The sequence below is a fragment of the Alligator sinensis genome, unplaced genomic scaffold, assembly GCF_000455745.1.
Source record: "Alligator sinensis unplaced genomic scaffold, ASM45574v1 scaffold678_1, whole genome shotgun sequence".
Taxonomy (NCBI): domain Eukaryota; kingdom Metazoa; phylum Chordata; order Crocodylia; family Alligatoridae; genus Alligator; species Alligator sinensis.
In genome coordinates, this window is record NW_005842006.1 from 532901 (window position 1) to 550749 (window position 17849).

At 49.2% G+C, this 17849-nt stretch overlaps 1 protein-coding gene across 1 annotated transcript in view; it reads right to left on the reverse strand.

The window, feature by feature from the left end:
• Positions 1–15710, reverse strand: part of CYS1 (cystin 1) — a 34205-nt gene extending 18495 nt beyond the window's left edge. Inside the window, exon 1 of the mRNA XM_025201831.1 lies at positions 15647–15710. Coding sequence (XP_025057616.1) covers positions 15647–15710 — 64 coding nt within the window. The remainder of the gene's footprint in view (positions 1–15646) is intronic.
• Positions 15711–17849: the final 2139 nt, after the last annotated feature.

A 17849-nucleotide genomic window follows, 5' to 3' on the forward strand; every position in this document is an offset into this window, starting at 1 on the left:
CCTGGAAGGGGCGCACGTGGCGAGGGGCCGCCCCGGGCTCCCCTGGGAGAGCAGCCAGGAGCGCCCGCGAGGCCGGGGCCGGGCCCGAAGCGCGGGCCACACGTCGGAGCGTCCCGGGACCGGCTCCTTCCCTGCTCTGTGACGTCGGCACCCGCCCGTTCCCGGCTCTGTGACGTCGGGACCGCCTCGTTCCTTGCTCTGTGACGTCGGGACCGGCCCTGTGACGTCGGGGACGGGCCCGTTCCCTACTCTGTGACGTCGGGACCAGCCCGTTCTCTGCTCTGTGACGTCGGGACCGGCCCAGTCTCTGCTTTGTGATGTCAGAGACGGGCCATTCCCTGCTCTGTGACGTCGGGGCGGAGCCCCAGGGGCTGCCTCAGGCCCCGCGGGCCCGTGTCCTCAGCTCCTGTTTGTAGCTGCTGGGTTGTTGGTTGTAGCCGTGTTGGTCTAAGGACACAGGCAGCAAGGTTTTGGGGGCAGAGGGGACATCTTTTATTAGACCAAGTGAGTAGTTGGGAAAAAGTTCTTAGCAAGTTATTGGGCACAATCACTCTTCTTCAGGCATGGAGCATATCTGCTGGTCTGAGACTCCAAGAAATGAAAGAAGCTAAAAGTGTGATGGGATGTCAGTGAGAATGTAAGTAGGTGCAAATTAGGAAAATGAAAGGTAGAGCAGGGAGGGGAGGAGGAAAAAGAGCAAGGGGGGGGGGAGCCAAAGGTGAGTAAGGAGACTGCAGTAGTAGTCATTCAAGGTAAAAAGAAGGCTGTCTGTGAAAAAGGAAATAGCTGGAAATTAGAAAGATTTTTTCCAACTACTCAGTTGGTCTAATAAAGGATATCGCATCTACTCAAAACAGCCTTGCCTGTTTGCAGCCAGACTTCCAAACCGGCTGTGGGACTGTGAGAGAGGAGCTTGTAGGGCAGAACAACGTTTTGAACTTCATTTGTGCAGCCCCAGGACCATTACAAAGCAGAGAGCAAGGTTAACACCTGGGGAATGAAGCGTTTAGAAGGGATCAGGGAGATCAGCAGTTTCCAAACTCAGACAGATTGCACACCACCAATTTAAAATGATACAACCTTAAGTACCACCAGCAAATTTTTGTCATATAAAGTCATTATAATAAATCTGTTAATACGTACCACTGACAGGTCTGTGTACCACTGGTGGTATGCATACCACAGATTGGGAACCGCTGAGGTAGATTATCATGATCCATGAAGTCAAGTGATCTCTCAGCACTGCCAGAGCCAGGCAGTAAAACACTTTGGATGGTGCAGGAATCAAAGGGGGGCAAGTGCTGCACCCCCACTCCTCTGCCCCTGGTGCCCCTGCATTTCACCAGCATATTCTCAACTCTTGAAACAACAGAGGGCAAAAAATTTGGTGTTTTTTAGCTTGGAGAAGGCTGTGGTCTTTGTAATTGTGAGCCATAGAATTATAGAAAATTAGGGTTGGAAGGGACCTCAGGAGCTCATCTAATCCCCCCAACCTCCTGCTCAAAGCAGGACCATCCCCAGCTAGATCATCCCAGCCAGGCCTTAAAAACCTCCAAGGAGGGAGATTCCAACTCCTCTCTGGGTAACCTGTTCCAGTACTTCACCAACCTCCTACTGAGAAATTTGGTGCTAATATCCAACCTAAACTTCCCTTGCTGCAACTTGAAACCATTGCTCCTTGTTCTGTCATCTGCCACCACTGAAAACAAACAGTTCCCCACCCAACCCCACCCAAGTAAAACCCCCAAACAAATGCAGAAGAAAAAAGCCATCCCCCCTCCCTCCCAAAACACCAGCCCAGTTAAAGAAAAGCATACGTCATTCATAGAACCATAGAGAAGTAGGGCTGGAAGGCACCTGCAGAGCTCTAGTCCAGCCCTCATAAAAAGAAGGCCGAATACATTACAAGTTACAATGTAAATTTAGGCTTCGTTACCAAGAGGACAAGAGATTGCTTAACGTTTTTGCAATAGTGTAACAGTGATGTTGTAGCTGTGCTGGTCCAGAAATTATGCAAGAGGCAAGGATTTCTTAGGGTGATATCTTGTTTTGGGCTGACTATGCAGTTGGGGTAAAGTTAGATGAGCTTTCCAATGTAAGAGACCCAAGGAAGAATGTCTTGCATTTGAAAGATTGTCTAACTTTATCCTGATTATATAGTTGGTCCAATAAAAGATCTCACCCTAAGAAATCCTGAATATTATTTCCTCTCTGTTAGTTGTTGCAGCTCACACTAGTCTAGGTGCATGCAATGTAGTTTAAACCTCACCTGCTGGCTTCCTGCAGCAGTTCAGAATTTGCAGAGGTGTGGAAGACAGGGTTTTTAATGCAAATTCTTAGATCTGGTCTATATCAGAAAACAGAACCACTGCTGAAAACATCTTATAGTATCAGTTTTCCTTAAATTGGTATAAAAGTTGTCATTAGCATCTAATCTAGATAAAACCATTTCCAGCACTGTGACCATGTTGCCCTGTCCTTGTTTCTGGGTGGACACCATTCTGTTGTACATGGACTCAAATCCTGGGTTGCATGTGCTTTGCAGACCTCTCCTCTGAATCTGGGGCTGGAGGGGACAGGGGAACAATTACTGTTCCTAGCTCTGGGGCTCCTTGATTCCCCCCAAGGAGCTTGCCCGCTTCCTGATACCACCTTGTTGGGCAGTACAATCCTGCAGTCAGGCTGCTTCAGCCCCCAACCTCCCAAACCAATGTCTCCATCCTCCTGAATCCCAAGTTGTTTTGAACATTTCCAAGAGTTCACCTAGCTGTGGAAGCTCTGGTTTCTAGTTAGCCCCTCAGGGACAGCATGACAGGTAAGGAAGGGACAAATGCTTAGCAAAGGAATTTCTAATTCAGTCATTTTACTCTTAAAGCAGACTAGAGCAGCAGTCCCCAAACTCTGGCAGATTGTGTACCGCCAATTTAAAACAATACAACCTTAAGTACCACCAACAAATTTTTGTCATATAAAGTAATTATGATAAATCTATTAATGTGTACCACTGACAGGTTGTCTGCATACCACAGATTGGGAACTGCTGGACTAGAGAGTTGGTTACAGATCATTAACGCACTGCCCTTAGAATGATCTCAACCCCTTACTGCCAGTCTTCGGTAAGGGTTTTGTTAGCATCTCTGGACTCAACACTTTTCTCTCCTTATTCTTGAGTTTGGTCATAGCCTGTGAGAGTGGTCTGGCCCATTAACTCAGAGAAATGCCCACCTTTACTACTCTCTTTACCCCCCCCTCTCTCTCTCTCTCTCTCTTCCTTTTGCAAACTCTCTTTACCCACCCCTCTCTCTCTCTCTCTCTCTTCCTTTTGCTTATGTGTTTTTATGCTGGGTTTGGAAAGTCATTCAACATATATGGCTCTGTGTTGGGTCTCTAAATGCTTCCCTTCTCCAAGGTGCCTGCTTGAGCACAGCTTGAGCAAACCAGTGTCTAGAACAGACAGACCATTCAGACTCTGTAGGTCTAATTTAATATGAAGATTCCAGTTTGACCCAGTCTGACAATCTGTTCGGTTTAAGAGCAGTCAATAGTAAAGCTTCTAGGAAACTGATTTCTGGAAACAGCTTAGCCCTGATCATAATTCTGTTATCAGAAACCAATAAGTAACGTGCATCAGTCAGTGAAAGAAAAGGTTGCTGCTGCTGTTGTTGGAGACCCATTGTGTTGGACACTTTACCAACAGGTAATAAAAGATGGTCCCTATCATTAGACAAGATGTACAGGTAGTCATATAGGATTTCACAGCATAAAGTTATAAGCTGTATTAGCAACAAGTATTAATTTATGTCTTCCTCTTTGGGATTTCTTTTATATTCAGGTAGCTACTTAATTGCTGAAAGCTCCAGATATTTGTTAATATTTGTAATGCCTCATTCACTTCCACAAGTAAAAGTAATAATATCAGAGATAACTACTCAATATGGAAAACCAGTCTAAACATAACTAGCTGTGCAATTTGTGATATACCCTGTAATACCAAGGAACATACAAGGGGAGGAAAATTCAATAATGAAACAGTTAAGCCCAATACTGAACCTATTGATAATTAAACTGGACTAAATTCTTCAGTCTTCATGTACTTAAACCTCTGGATGCCATTGAAAATTACTCATTGCATAAAAGATCTAATATAATGAACACCAGGAGAGCTGGTGAATAAAAATAGTGACTTTGCATTGAAAAAGTCCACCACACAAAACTCTATAGTGAAGTGGAATGATAGACCCAAATGGTGACAATGTACAAAGTCAGTATAAAGAGGATCTCTATTCATGTGGGGAAAACTGTACAGGCTTCTTTCTGACCCTGAGTAACTAAAAGTTGTTAATGATCAAGAATTGAATGATGTAGCCAAGTTCATGTTTGAGGAAGCCAGACTGAATGTGATTCAGTTTCCTGCTTGTGTCTTTTGCACCATGCTACTAACTCCCAGAAGTCAACAGAGCCTTTGTTTTCCACAGCTGTGCTGTAGTGTATTTGGACATAAACAGTGTAGGAGGCTCCTTGGAGCATCAAAGTTGCACATATGCTTTCTGTGTCATGAAAGATCTGTTTTGCTGGAATGTCATGATTCAAAGGAAGGAACAGTTAGCCTTTTGTTTCCAAACAGTGTACAGCTAACATACCCAGAATATACCACCTAAAGGCATCTATACACATGCAGCAAGGCTGCTCTGATGCACTGTAATTACAGCGCATTGGAGCAGACTCAGTTGAGTCTGCTGCAGTATGGTAATTACTACACTCCAGCAGACTCCAGTGTCATGTATATCAGTGTTTCTGTGGCAGAAATGGCAGAGGGGACACTTTAACTAAAGTTTGTTTGATGAGTTTTAGTTAAAGTGCCCCCATCGCCATTTTTCAGCTCCAGGACGCTGATACATGTGACACTCCAGGCACTTTAATTAGAGCAGCTCTAGGAGCTGCTCTAATTTAACCGCCCCCCTGCTCACTCCCAGAGCACATGTATAAACACCCTAAGTGCTCAACACTTATCCCCTTTGCACCTTTTCTCCAGCCTGCCAAGCTCAGTGACGTTTTCCCAGTTGTATAGTAGGAAGGTGTACTGGTATAACATTACATTTATTCTTAATCTGGGACAGAATGCCAAAATGAAAAAAAACGGAGAATATATGGGTTGAGAAACACTAGGCTAGATGATCTCCTGAGGTCCCTTTCAACCCTAATTTTCTATGATTCTATAAAACAGAACAGGAATGGAGTCCTGGCAGTTATTGGCCAGGATAGGCCTCCCCCCTCACTTTGTTTTGCAATTGTTGTGTCTCAGTTTAGCTGCGTAGCCAAGACTAGGGCTAGGGACAGAAGTTACATATAAACCAGTTTAAGTGATCAGAAACTATAACAAAGCATAAGTTAAGTACACATAAATCAATTTTAAAATGGCCAAAACTGGTTTAAGATAAATCTGATTTAACTGATTTAGGTCAGACTGGTTTATGAAGCTTCTGTCCCAAACCCCTTCTGGGTTTAAGTTAAATTGGAGTCCCCCAGCATCCCAGCATGCTTGTCAGCCCTGGGCTGGGCTGGGCTGGGCTGGGCTGGGCTGTCTGCTCCAGACAGCAGGGCTAATCTCACCCCTCTGCTCTTTAGCCAGAGCAGGGGTGGGGGCATGGCCAGATACCAGCCCATCATGGCCCCCTAAGGCTAAGGGGGTGGGGGGGTGTTATTCCCCTCTCCCCCCATCCCTCCCCTCAGGGACCGCAGCCAGGGTCTGCCTGGCTGGGTACAGAAGACCCTGTCAGGGTAACCCCTGTGACTGTAAGGCTGAGCCAGCCTGGCCTGAGGGTGGGCATGGAGGGGCCAGCCCAGGCTGGGCCGCGGGGGCAGGGCCCTTCCCAGCCAACTGCGGCTTGGGCTGGGGGTGGTGGGAGCTGTGTGGTCAGATTGCTCCTGGCTCCTCGCACCCAGGGTGGGGTGGGCTGTCATGGAGCTGCAGCCGGCTGAGAAGGGTCTGGCAGGGCTGGCCTGGGGTGGGTTGCGGGGCCAGGGTCCTTTCCAGATGGCTGTGGCTCAGTGACAGCCCAGCCCAGCAGCACACAGTGTTTTGGCCAGGCAGTGCTGTGGAGGCGACACCACTGCAGCTGTGGGCAGGTGCCTTGACAGACGGACTGGCCACATGGGGCATGTTAATCATGCCCGCAGCTGCCCAGGCTGACTCAGAGGTGCCAGCAGAACTGGAGCCTGGCAAAGGCTTATGTGTCTGCCGCCACTGTCACTGTGCCCCCTGTCCATCACTGTGCAGCACCCAGCCAGCTGCAGCCAAACCAGAAGCTGTGTGCTGCCAGCAGGGTTGTTCTGCTTCCCTTGCCTCCAGCTGCTGTTGCTGCTGCCATCCCTTCCCCTGCCATCTTGCTCTGGGTGGATAGGCGGGACATTTCAGCCCAGCAGCTTCTGCCCATTGCATGGAGCTCTGGTTTCAGCCCCAGCCATCTTCCATCCACTCTGCCTGCCCAGTGTGATGAGCAGCCCCTGTGGGTGGGCGGAGCGGGTGGAAAGTGACCAGGAGCTGAAGCCAGATCTCCATGCACTGGGAAGAAACCTCCTGGCTGAAGCTGCCACCAACCTGGAGTGGTGCGGTGCAGCAAGAGCAGGAGCCGCAGCTGAAGGCAAGGGAAGTAGAACAGCTCTGCTGGCCCCAGCCAGCGTACAGCTTTGACTGGACTGTTCCCAGTGTGGCTACAGCTGGCCAGGTGCTGTTTTGCTCCACTCGCTTCTAGAGGCTCCTTCTTTTCCCACTCCTGTCTCTGCTGTGCTGTTCTGGGCAGTGGGGGGTGGGGAGGGGAAGCTTCAGTCCAGCGGCTTCTGCCCAGTGTATGGAGATCCAGCTCCAGCTCCCAGCTGCCTTCTACCTGCTCCTTCTGCCTGCAGGAGTAGCTCATTGCGCCTGGTGGGCCAAGCAGATGGAAGGCGGCCGGGAGCTGGAGCCAAAGCTCCACGTGCTGGGCAGAAGCCACCAGGCTGAAGCTTCCTGCCCACTCACCCAGAGTGGCAGGAGCAGAGGTGGCAGCAGCAGCTGGAAGCAAGGGAGGCAGAACAGCCCTGCTGGCCCCGGGCAGCACACAGCTTCTGGTGCAGGTGCAGCTGGTTGGGTGCTGCACAGTGATGGTCAAAGGGCACAGAGATAGCAGCTGTGGGCATACAAGCCCCCGCAGTGGGCAGCTGCTGGGATCCAGGCCTTCCAGCACCTCCAAACCAGCCCAGGTAGCTACAGGCATGATTAACACATCCCACATGGCCAGTCCAGCTGTGAAGGCAGCCTTCTGCAGCTGTAATGGTGTCGCCTCTGTGCCGCTGCCTGGCCAGAATGCCTCCCAGGCTGCCAGGCTGGGCTACCACGGAGCCACAGCCATCTGGGAGGGGCCCTTCCCCTGCAGCCTGACCCAGGCCGGCCCCACCAGGCCCTTCCCATCTGGCTGTGCCTCCATGACAGTTCCACCCAGCCTGGGTGCAGGGAGCCAGGAGCAATCTGGCCACGCAGCTCCCATGGCCCCAGCCCGAGCTGCAGCCCTTTGGGAAGGGCCCAGCCTGGACCAGCCCCTTTGCATCCACCCTCAGCAGTGCCCACGGGCTGACCCGGCTCAGCTCCACAGCTGCAGCCCCAGCCCCGGGCAGATGGTGGAGCCATGTTGTCCAGTTCTGGCCAGGCCCCCCACCATGTGAGCAGTGAGCAAGTAGGAAAGCCGAGCAGACCCCGGCTGAGGTCCCCATGCCTGTTTCTGAGAGGGAAGATGGGAGTTTAATCCCTCTCCCTGCCCCACTTCACATGAGTTGCTGTCTGGGGCAGTGCCTGGCCATGCCCCCTCCCCACCATTGGGGACAAGCCTGGCAAGGCCTGCTTTCCCCCTCCCCCTCCAGACACACTGTAGGACAGGATGGGGGTTTAAACCCCTCCCCAGTCATACTTAGCAGCCTGCTGGGTCCTGGCCATGCCTCCCAGGTCAGCTTCCCTCCGGCCTTGCAGCTTCTGCAGAAGCGAAGGGAGGGCTCACTCCAGCACCCACCCCCAACTTCTAGCCTGAGCCACTTCAGGAATCTGTCTGCATTTCCGGAATACAAAGTGAGTGTCTATTCACTTGCAAATCGGTTCAATCTACGCAGTTTAGATTAACTTTCAAAGACTGAATCACTTCAGGCTTGGGTTTTTTGAATGTCTGCCCCTAGCCTCTATGTCCAGGCTATAGCCAGATAGGCATGGTTCTCTTTTGTGCCTAGTCCAAGCCCAACACAAAGCAGCCTGGCACTCTTTTGCTGTTTGGCTCAGGCCTCAGTGCAGGCCCAGCCTGGCCCTATTTGAGTTCTCTTGCAGTTTTCATCCCCAGGAGAGCTGCTCCCAGGAGCAACAAGGGGTCCCCTGCAATGCAGAAGTACTGACGCTCACAAGCAGCTACCCAAGGTGCCATGAACCCAAGGAGCAGCTCATAGAGACTCCAGTGTGAGCCTCCTGGCCAGCCTGTTTGCTGAGTGGGCAGGTATAGGGGTACAGGCCCCCAGAACCACCCTGTTGGGTGAGCCCCCCCAGTCCCAGACTGCCTGGGCAAAGGGAAATTTCCCTGAGAGGGTGCAACCTATAAACTATGCCTTGTAGTTGATAGTGTTTTAAATGGCATTTGGTGTTTTCCTTTGTTTCCCTTTCCTTTATTTTCTGTAATAAATCTATCCTTTGTGTTTATATACTGCTTACCAGGAGGGAGTTTGTTTATGCAGGAGATCCGAGCCAAATTCAGTGATCCCAGATTTCTGAGTGGGGGCTCAAGCCACAGTGAAAACTTACTGCATACTCCACAATTTGGACCCAGACCTTGTTACTACCAACCGGTGCCTGGCAAAAGGATTATGCTGGGTAAAGCTCGGTAGTGGCGGTATGCAGGTGAGCTTAAGAATGTCAGGGAGAGTGAATACTTTATGTGGTCACTTGATTTGATCCAGGGTAGCTGTTATGTCTGTCTGTTTCTTGGTATATTTTCAAGGGCACCCACAGCTCTGGATGAGCACTCTATTTCTTATATAAAATGTATTTATAGCAAATTTAAGAATTAAAAAATAAATTATTTATTTAGCCTGTGCCTACAGTCAGCATTCCCTTACTGTGAATGTATATATTTGTACAGTGTGTGTTGCATTTGTAGTTACACAAAATCTGGTCCTGCAATATGGCAAAGATCCTTAGGTCCTATTAACACAAGCGGGCCATGTTCTGAGGTCCTTACTTGGGACAGATCTTTCACTGCTGCCTGGTGTAAATGGTAGTCAATCACAGTCACTGAAGTCAGTGGAGCTATGACAGTTTACATTATCTGAGGATCTGTTCCACAGGGCTCATTCAGGTTCTGCCCCCTTCACATTTCATGCAGGCTATGTCTGCAGTGGTGGGGCGGTAGGTGGGAAGTGTGCTCTTAACTTGGATCAAAAAGGCAGCGGAAACAAAGACAGGGTAATTTGGGTTTCTTGGGTCTGAACACAGATTAGCAGCTTGTGTTTACCACAAGCACCCTCCCCTTGTCAGGTTTCTACTCAAGCTGCTAACTTAAGTTAAAATATAGTGCTTGTCTGTTCTACTAATTGAGTTAAAAACATGCCTCAGTGTGGATATCCCACAAGTTCTTTGACGGAAGAAGTACCTATACTTTAGTAAGACAAGGTTCTTTGGGTGAATCTGATATCTTTTATTAGATAGACTTAAGTAGTTGGAAAAACAATTTTTAGAAAGCTTTCAGGTTTAAAAATCCTTTGTCAGGCTGAGAAAGTATCTGTAGTTGGTGTGTGTTCTTCCTGGATGGAATGAATAGTGAAGAAGCCAGAGGCTGGGCTGGGCTGCATGCAAGACAGGCAGCCAGTGAAGATGTAAACTGAGGAGTCAGTGGGTGAGAGACAGGTGTGGGGGGAGGAGAGAAAAGATGGATGAATGTAGCACTGAAATAGTGGAGAGGTACCTGGGGAGTCAGATGGCTGGCAGGTTACAATGTGTCATAAATCCAATGTCTAAATTTAGTCCATGATTTTTAGTATCCAGGAGGTTGATGAAGTGAAGTTCATTGGCATGTCTCTGAGAAGTGTTTTGTAAGTTCCCTTTGAGGATTAGACCTGAGAGACTGGGGAGAGAGTGGTTGTCTTGTGAGAAATGTGCCCCCCCCGCCCCCAGTTGTTGGGTATTCTTGTCTTTGATAGCTTTCCGGTGGGCATTCATTTTGGTGCGCAGTTGTTGTTTGGCCTCTCCTGCATATTTTTGGTGCACAGTTGTTGTTTGGTCTCTCCTACATATTTTCCATCAGGGCATGTGGTGCATTGGATGAAATGTAGTGCATTTTTGGAGGTGCAGCTGTAAGATGCAGGGATGCTGATGGCTCTGTTGTGGGGTGTAGTAATTGTGGGGGTGATGGAGATGTGTTGGAAGGTTTTGCATTTCTTGTCTTGGCATGGTCTGGATCCACTCAGTGTGTTCTGGGGCAAAATCATGGACTAAATATAACCCATGGATTTACGGCACATTATAACCTGCCTGACATCTGACTCCCAAGGTACCTCTCCAGTATTTAACTGCTACATTCTTCCACCTTTTCTCTCCCCCCCCCCCCCCCAGCCTGTCTCTCACCCACTGACTCCTCAATTTACATTTTCACTGGCTGCCTGTCTTGCATGCCTGTCTTGCACCAGTCCAGCCTCTGGCTTCTTTATTATTCATTCCATCCAGGAAGAGCATGCACCAACTGCAGATACTTCCTCAGCTTGATGAAGGGTTTTTAAACCCGAAAGCTTGCTAAATTTTTTTTTCCAGCTACTTAAGTTTGTCTAATAAAAGATATCAGATTTACCCAAGGAACCTTGTCTGCCTATGTCCTTAGACCAACACAGCTACAACCTACACCCCTGTATTCTTTAGTAAAGAATAATGGAAAACAGTGAGCAGCTCAGGATATTAACAGATTGCAGAGACTGAACCAGACATAACTGCCAATGACGTTGCCTTGTTCTTTTACCTTCTGTAAACATGCTGTGAGGAGCTGCTGCCCTATGTACTTGCTGGGCTATTGTGCTCAGCTGTGTTCCCTTGATCCATTTTATTGACCCGCTTTGAAGAGGCATTTTTCTCCCTTTCCAAATGTAATTGTTGCTTGGGCTTCTCCAAAGGGATTGAAATTTCCTTTGTGCAGTGCCTAATGGGTGCATTCCTCTCTGATCGAAAGGGCATCCCAGATATCAGGCACAAAACCTTTCTTTCAGCCTTTTAACTAGAAGAACTGAGCAAATTCCTCCTCCTGCTCCATCTTTTCAGCCAGGGTGAGGGCTGTGCCAAGCCATGGCTGCTGTTTCATAGTTTCATAGTTTAAGGGTCGGAAGGGACCTAATAGATCTTCTAGCCCGACCCCCAGCCAGGGCGGGAGAACAACAAAAGAATCCTAAACAAAAAACGGGACTCAAATGAGTCCAGCCAGGTAGGTATCCAGCCTCTTCTTAAAGATCCCCAGGGTAGGGGCCAGCACCACCTCCCTTGGAAGTTGGTTCCAGCTCCTAGCCGCCCTAACTGTGAAGTAGTTTTTTCGGATGTCCAATCTGTACCTCCTCTCCATCAACTTGTGCCCATTATTCCTTGTTATGCCAGTGGGGGCTAGGGGAAACAGCGTCTCCCCCAAACCCTTCTGGTTCCCCCTAGTGAGTTTATAGACGGTCACCAGGTCCCCCCTCAGCCTTCTCTTGTGGAGGCTGAATAGGTTCAGGTCCCGCAGTCTCTCACTGTAGGGTCTGCCCTGTTGTCCCCGGATCATGCGGGTGGCCCTCCTCTGGACCCTCTCCATGTTGTCCACATCCCTCCTGAAATGGGGCGCACAGAACTGGACACAATACTCCAGCTGCGGCCTGACCAGCGTCGCATAGAGGGGGAGGATCACCTCCCTGGCTCTACTCGAGATGCACCTGTGGATGCACGACAAGGTCCGGTTAGCCCTGCCAACCATGACCTCGCATTGTCGGCCCATGTTCATCTTGGAGTCAATAATGACACCAAGATCCCTTTCCGCCTCCGTGCTCTCAAGTAGGGAGTTCCCCATCGTATAAGTGTGCTGCTGGTTCCTACTACCCAAGTGCAGCACCCTGCACTTGTCCGTATTGAAACACATCCTGTTCCTGTTTGCCCACCCCTGTAACCTATCCAGATCCTTCTGCAATCTCTCTCTCCCTGCTAGCGTGCTCACCTCCCCCCAAATTTTGGTGTCATCAGCGAATTTAAACAGGTTGCTCTCCACCCCAACATCAAGATCGCTGATGAAGAAATTGAACAGCGCAGGCCCCAGGACCGAGCCCTGGGGGACTCCACTACCCACCTCCCCCCAAGTCGAGTATGATCCATCCACCACCACCCTCTGAGTGCGACCCTTCAGCCAATCTGCAATCCATCTGACCGTGTAGGCATCTATGCCACAGCCGCCTAGTTTATTAATTAGGATGGGGTGAGAGACGGTGTCAAAGGCCTTGCTGAAGTCCAGAAAGACTACATCCACCACGACACCTGCGTCCATGGCCTTTGTGACCTGATCATAAAAGGCAATCAGGTTGGTCTGACATGATCTCCCCCTAATAAATCCATGCTGATTGCCCCTGAGCATCATTTCTGATGCCGGCCCATCACAAATGTGCTCCTTGATGATCTTCTCAAAGAGTTTCCCCAGGATTGAGGTAAGACTGACGGGCCTATAGTTGCCCGGGTCCTCCCTTTTCCCTTTCTTGAAGATGGGGACCACATTAGCTACCTTCCAATCGTCTGGCACCTGGCCCAAGCACCACGATCGCTCGTAGAGCCGTGCCAGGGGCCCTGCAATAACCCCAGCTAGCTCCCTCAGCACCCTGGGGTGGAGAGCATCCGGACCCGCTGACTTGAACACGTCCAGCCCCTCCAGAAGCTCTCTAACCTGGTCCTCCCCAACCTGAGGTCTGAAGGCGATCCCCTCGCGTCCGGCTTCTATCACAACAGGGAAGTCCCGGTCCCGGCACAAGAAAACGGAGGTGAAGAATTGGTTAAAGAGGTCTGCTTTATCCTCTGACGCAACCACCAGATTGCCCAGCATATCCTGCAGGGGCCCCACATTACCCGGCGCCTGTTTGTTGACTCCCCCTCATTGTGTCCAGGAGGAATGTACACAAAGGCACAACCCGAGGTGTCTACTAACCTCCCTCTCCTGAGGCTGGCAATAGCATTGTGTCCAGGCCCCAAGTATTAGCAGAACTAACATTAGGCATCTTCTGACTCTCAGCAGTTACTAATGCAGAGACCTTCTCAACTTACGGAAAGACTGAAAACTCCAGGAACATTTCCTGGCTACGCCTTTGGAAACAGCCTGCTCTGTATGCTTGCGCAGCCTTCTCTAATTCAGTTGGATGAGATGTTTATATAGGTAAATTGCCTGCCAAAGTTATTAAAATATGTGGATTTTGAATCAATTTGCTGCAGATTGTGTTTCAAAGGTAAGCATCCCAGCCAGCAAAATACTTCGGGATTCAACAGTAAGGAGCTAAATGAATAAGCAGTAATGAGCAGTGACAGGGAAGCACTTGGGGCCTTTCCTACAGAATACTGTAAAACTTCTTTTCCATAAAGACTTTCTTTTTCTTTCCAGTAAAAAAGTTGCCTTTATAGTTTCATAGTTAGTAGGGTTGGAAGGGACCTGAGCAGATCATCAAGTCCACCCCCCTGCCATGGCAGGAAAGAGTCCTGGGGTCAAATGACCCCAGCGAGGTGTTCATCCAGCCTCCTTTTAAAGACCCCCAGGGTAGGAGCCAGCACCACTTCTCTTGGAAGCTGGTTCCAGATCCTAGCCGCCCTGACTGTGAAGTATTGCCTCCTGATGTCTAGCCTGAATCTACCCTCTGCCAGCTTGTGACCGTTATTTCTTGTCATTCCTGGTAGTGCTCGTGGGAACACGGACTCCCCCAATGCCTGCTGGTCCCCCTGACTAGTTTGTAACAGGCCACTAGATCCCCCCTCAACCTTCTCTTGTGGAGGCTAAACAGGTTCAGGTCCCTTAGCGTCTCCTCGTAGGGCCTGCCCTGCTGCCTCCTGATCATGCGGTTGGCCCTCCTCTGGACCCTCTCCAAGCTGTCCACATCCCTCCTGAAGTGCGGTGCCCAGAACTGGATGCAGTACTCCAACTGTGGCCTGACCAGTGTCGCATAGAGGGGGAGGATCACCTCCTTGGACCTGCTTGAGATGCATCTGTGGATGCATGACAAGTGTGCGGTTGGCCTTCCTGACCACGTCCCCACACTGTCAGCCCATGTTCATTTTGGCATCAATAATGACTCCAAGATCCTTTTCTGCCTCTGCACTGATGAGAAGGGAGTTCCCCAGCCTGTAGGTCTGCTGCTGGTTCTTCCTCCCCAGGTGCAGCACCCTGCAGTTGTCAGTGTTGAAATCCATCCTGTTCTCATCCGCCCACCCCTGTAACCTGTCCAGGTCCAATTGCAGCCTATTCCTCCCTTCTAGCGTGCCCACTTCTCCCCACATCTTAGTGTCATCTGCGAATTTGAACAGGGTGCTTTTTACCCCCTCGTCCAAGTCGCTGATGAAGATGTTGAACAGCGTGGGCCCGAGGACCGAGCCCTGCGGAACCCCACTGCCCACATTCCTCCAGGTCAAATAAGACCCGTCCACCACCACTCTGGGTGTGACCCTCCAGCCAACTAGTGACCCATCTGACTGTGTAGGTGTTGACGCCACAGTCTCCTAGTTTTTTAATGAGAATGGGGTGAGAGACAGTGTCGAAGGCCTCCCTAAAGTCCAGAAAGACTATGTCCACCGCGACACCTGCGTCTAAGGATTTTGTGACCTGGTCATAGAAGGCCACCAGGTTGGTCTGACAGGACCTGCCTCTAATGAACGCATGTTGGGTGCCCCTAAGCATAATGTCCCCTGCTGGCCCCTTGCAGACATGTGCCAGGATAATTCTCTCAAAAAGCTTGTCCAGGACTGAGGTAAGACTGGCTGGCCTATAATTTCCCTTAACTAACGGGTGGAAGTTTTGAAGGGCACAAAGGGCAGCTGAAAATTAGTGAGAACTGGTACCAAATACCATCTGAAAATGAATGCTAATAAAACTAATTATACCCAAATATACATATGTATGTACATATTAAAATGTACCTCCCTGCACTTTTCTATACCTAACTCATTTCTATCAAGCTGCAAGGGATGAAAACCTCTTTTATGTTGCTGTCATTATTCAAAACCACTAAAACTACTACATTGCCAGCGTGATAGTTGATGAATAGGGTTTACTAGATTTAAAAGAATGAAAAGAAATATAATGAAGGGAAATACCAGTATATGATTATATGGACAGCCTACTAAACCTTGATCTCATTATTCTAGACTGCTTTGTAACAGTCTGAGATTGAAGTAGGATAGATTTAAATCAGCCTTCTCCTGACTGGGAATATCTACATGTGCATTTTAATGAGCAGTAGCCTATTTTACTGTGCATAAGCAATGCATACGAGGGGTACAGGGGGGCATGTGCCCCCCCCGAGATTGGCCACCACCAAAGCCGCTGCTGGCTTCTGCAGGTGGTCGCCACCCGCCCTTTGCTGCTGACGTGGCTGTGAACAGTCCCTGCCCACCGCTTACCACCCCCACTGCCTGCCAGCAACACCACTGGTGGTGGCTGCGGGCGGTCCCCGCTTGCCGCCATGGTGCCCCACCAGTCGCGGGAGGCACCAGTCATTCATGTTACTGTGCACTTCTTTAGTACCTCACATTGGAGGTACTAAATTTAATGAGCATTAGAAAAAGTGCCTTAATACATGTGTAAACACACCCACAGAGTAGCAGAGAATAGTGATTGTCAGTGGAAGAGTTGTCCACCACTTTCCCTTTTATTTTCTATTTTGGAAAAGAAAACAGGGACTTTGATTTAAAATATTAACCAGTTCCCCTTTATGTTGACTGTTCTTCTGCTTCTCTTCATATTTTCTTCTTCTGCTTCTCTTTCAGATTTTTTCCCCTGCAAATTGGTCAAGGAAAATGTACCATGACAGCCAAGAAAAAAGACAGTCACCAAAGCCAACAATTACCTAATTGCAACAGATACCATATTTCTAGCTTGAAGTACTATTGCAGTAAAAGGTAATCACCTTTTATAATAAATTAAATTATTGTTGGGAATCCCTCAATTCAAGGATGATCTCTACCGTGGCTTAATAAGTCCTGAAATTACTTAAGCATCCAGTCCTTGAGACACAGATCTGTCCACAAAAGTTGTAGGTCTTTCCACAGGGGAGAGTAGGATGCAGACTGGGATTCATCTCCTTTTTCTTCCTTTACTCTCTCTTCTTTGCTTTGAGGGCAAGACACTTTATGTCAAAGTGGGCTGTTGCTTGGTTGAGGTTGCAGTGCCACTGGAGTTGGTTAGTAGCCAGCTCCTCCCAGCTCTTGATGTCAGTGTCCATTTTCTTGAGGTATGCCTTCAATGTGTACTTGTAGCATTTCCTCTGGCTGCTGTAAAATCTCAGGCTGCTACTAAGCTGGGAATAGAGTACTTGTTCTAGGATTTGAGTCAGGGTCTGCACACAATGTCTGGTCCAATGAAGTTGGTGCTTGAGGATCACCGACTCAGTGCTGGTAATGTTGGCTTCAGCAAGGATGTTGTTGTCTGTGCACTGATCTACCTATTTGATTCTGGAGGCATCATTGATGATACCTTTCCAGACTCTTGTGATAATGACAGTAAGTCACCCGCGTTTCACATCCATAGACGCAAGTGGGGATGATGACTGCATTGTAGATCTGGACCTTGATGTCTTTCTGGAAGTCACAGTCAGTAAAACACATACCAAAGCAATTTCTTGAGGGAGTCACTTGTGCCAAATTGGCTCTAACAAGGAGCAGGATCGGACCCCATGTCTCTTTCCTATGAGTCAAAATTTCTCTCAACCACATGGTACCCTTTGCCTCCAGGTAGGGAGGGGACCCTCTGTCACAGAACTTGTCTTCTCCATACAGAAAGCAAGGGGTGAGGGTCAGCTGTTTCCACAAAAGCACTGTACTTCCCTCAGACCATGCAGCTTGTGTGTGGGGAGGGAAGGATATCAGACAGAAGCAGGTGGGATCACAAAATGCAAACATCAACCTGCACTGCACCCAAAAGTCAGCTTGCAGTGCTCTTCAGAGGACAAGTCCAGTATGGCAGGTGATGCCTCCCAGAACAAACTCCCAGACACAGGCAGCAGCTGGAGAAACTGAAACAACATGGCTCAGATGCCCTGTGAACTCAGCTAGCCTTTTGGCAGCATGGCTCACATTGGGCCAGGACTGCACTGCCCATTTGTGGCACCAAAATCAGGTGTCACATAGGGTTACAGAGGTGTGGGGTTTATTTTTATTACTGTGGTGCCTACAGGTCACTTTATGCCACGTGCTGCACCACCAAAGAACAAATGTAATGACTGGCAAGGCAATGGGTCTGTCTTCAAATTAACTAATCCATTCAGCATAATCAAGGTCACAATTTGGGCAGGAAATGAATATTTCACGAATTAGTTCCTACCAGGAGATTTCTAGGGTGAGTGCATTTGGTCAGATAAACCCATAATGTAGCTAAGAGGGCACCAGCCCCGGACACTGAGTTGTGGGGAGAGCTGAGGGGCTGGGGGTGGAAAAATAGCTGCTGCTGTGCTACAAGCTCAGCTGATGGTGGCAGCACAGCCACTGACATTGCTGCATGTGCTTCTGCTGCCCAGATTCATAGATTCATAGATGTTAGGGTCGGAAGGGACCTCAATAGATCATCGAGTCCGACCCCCTGCATAGGCAGGGAAGAGTGCTGGGGCTT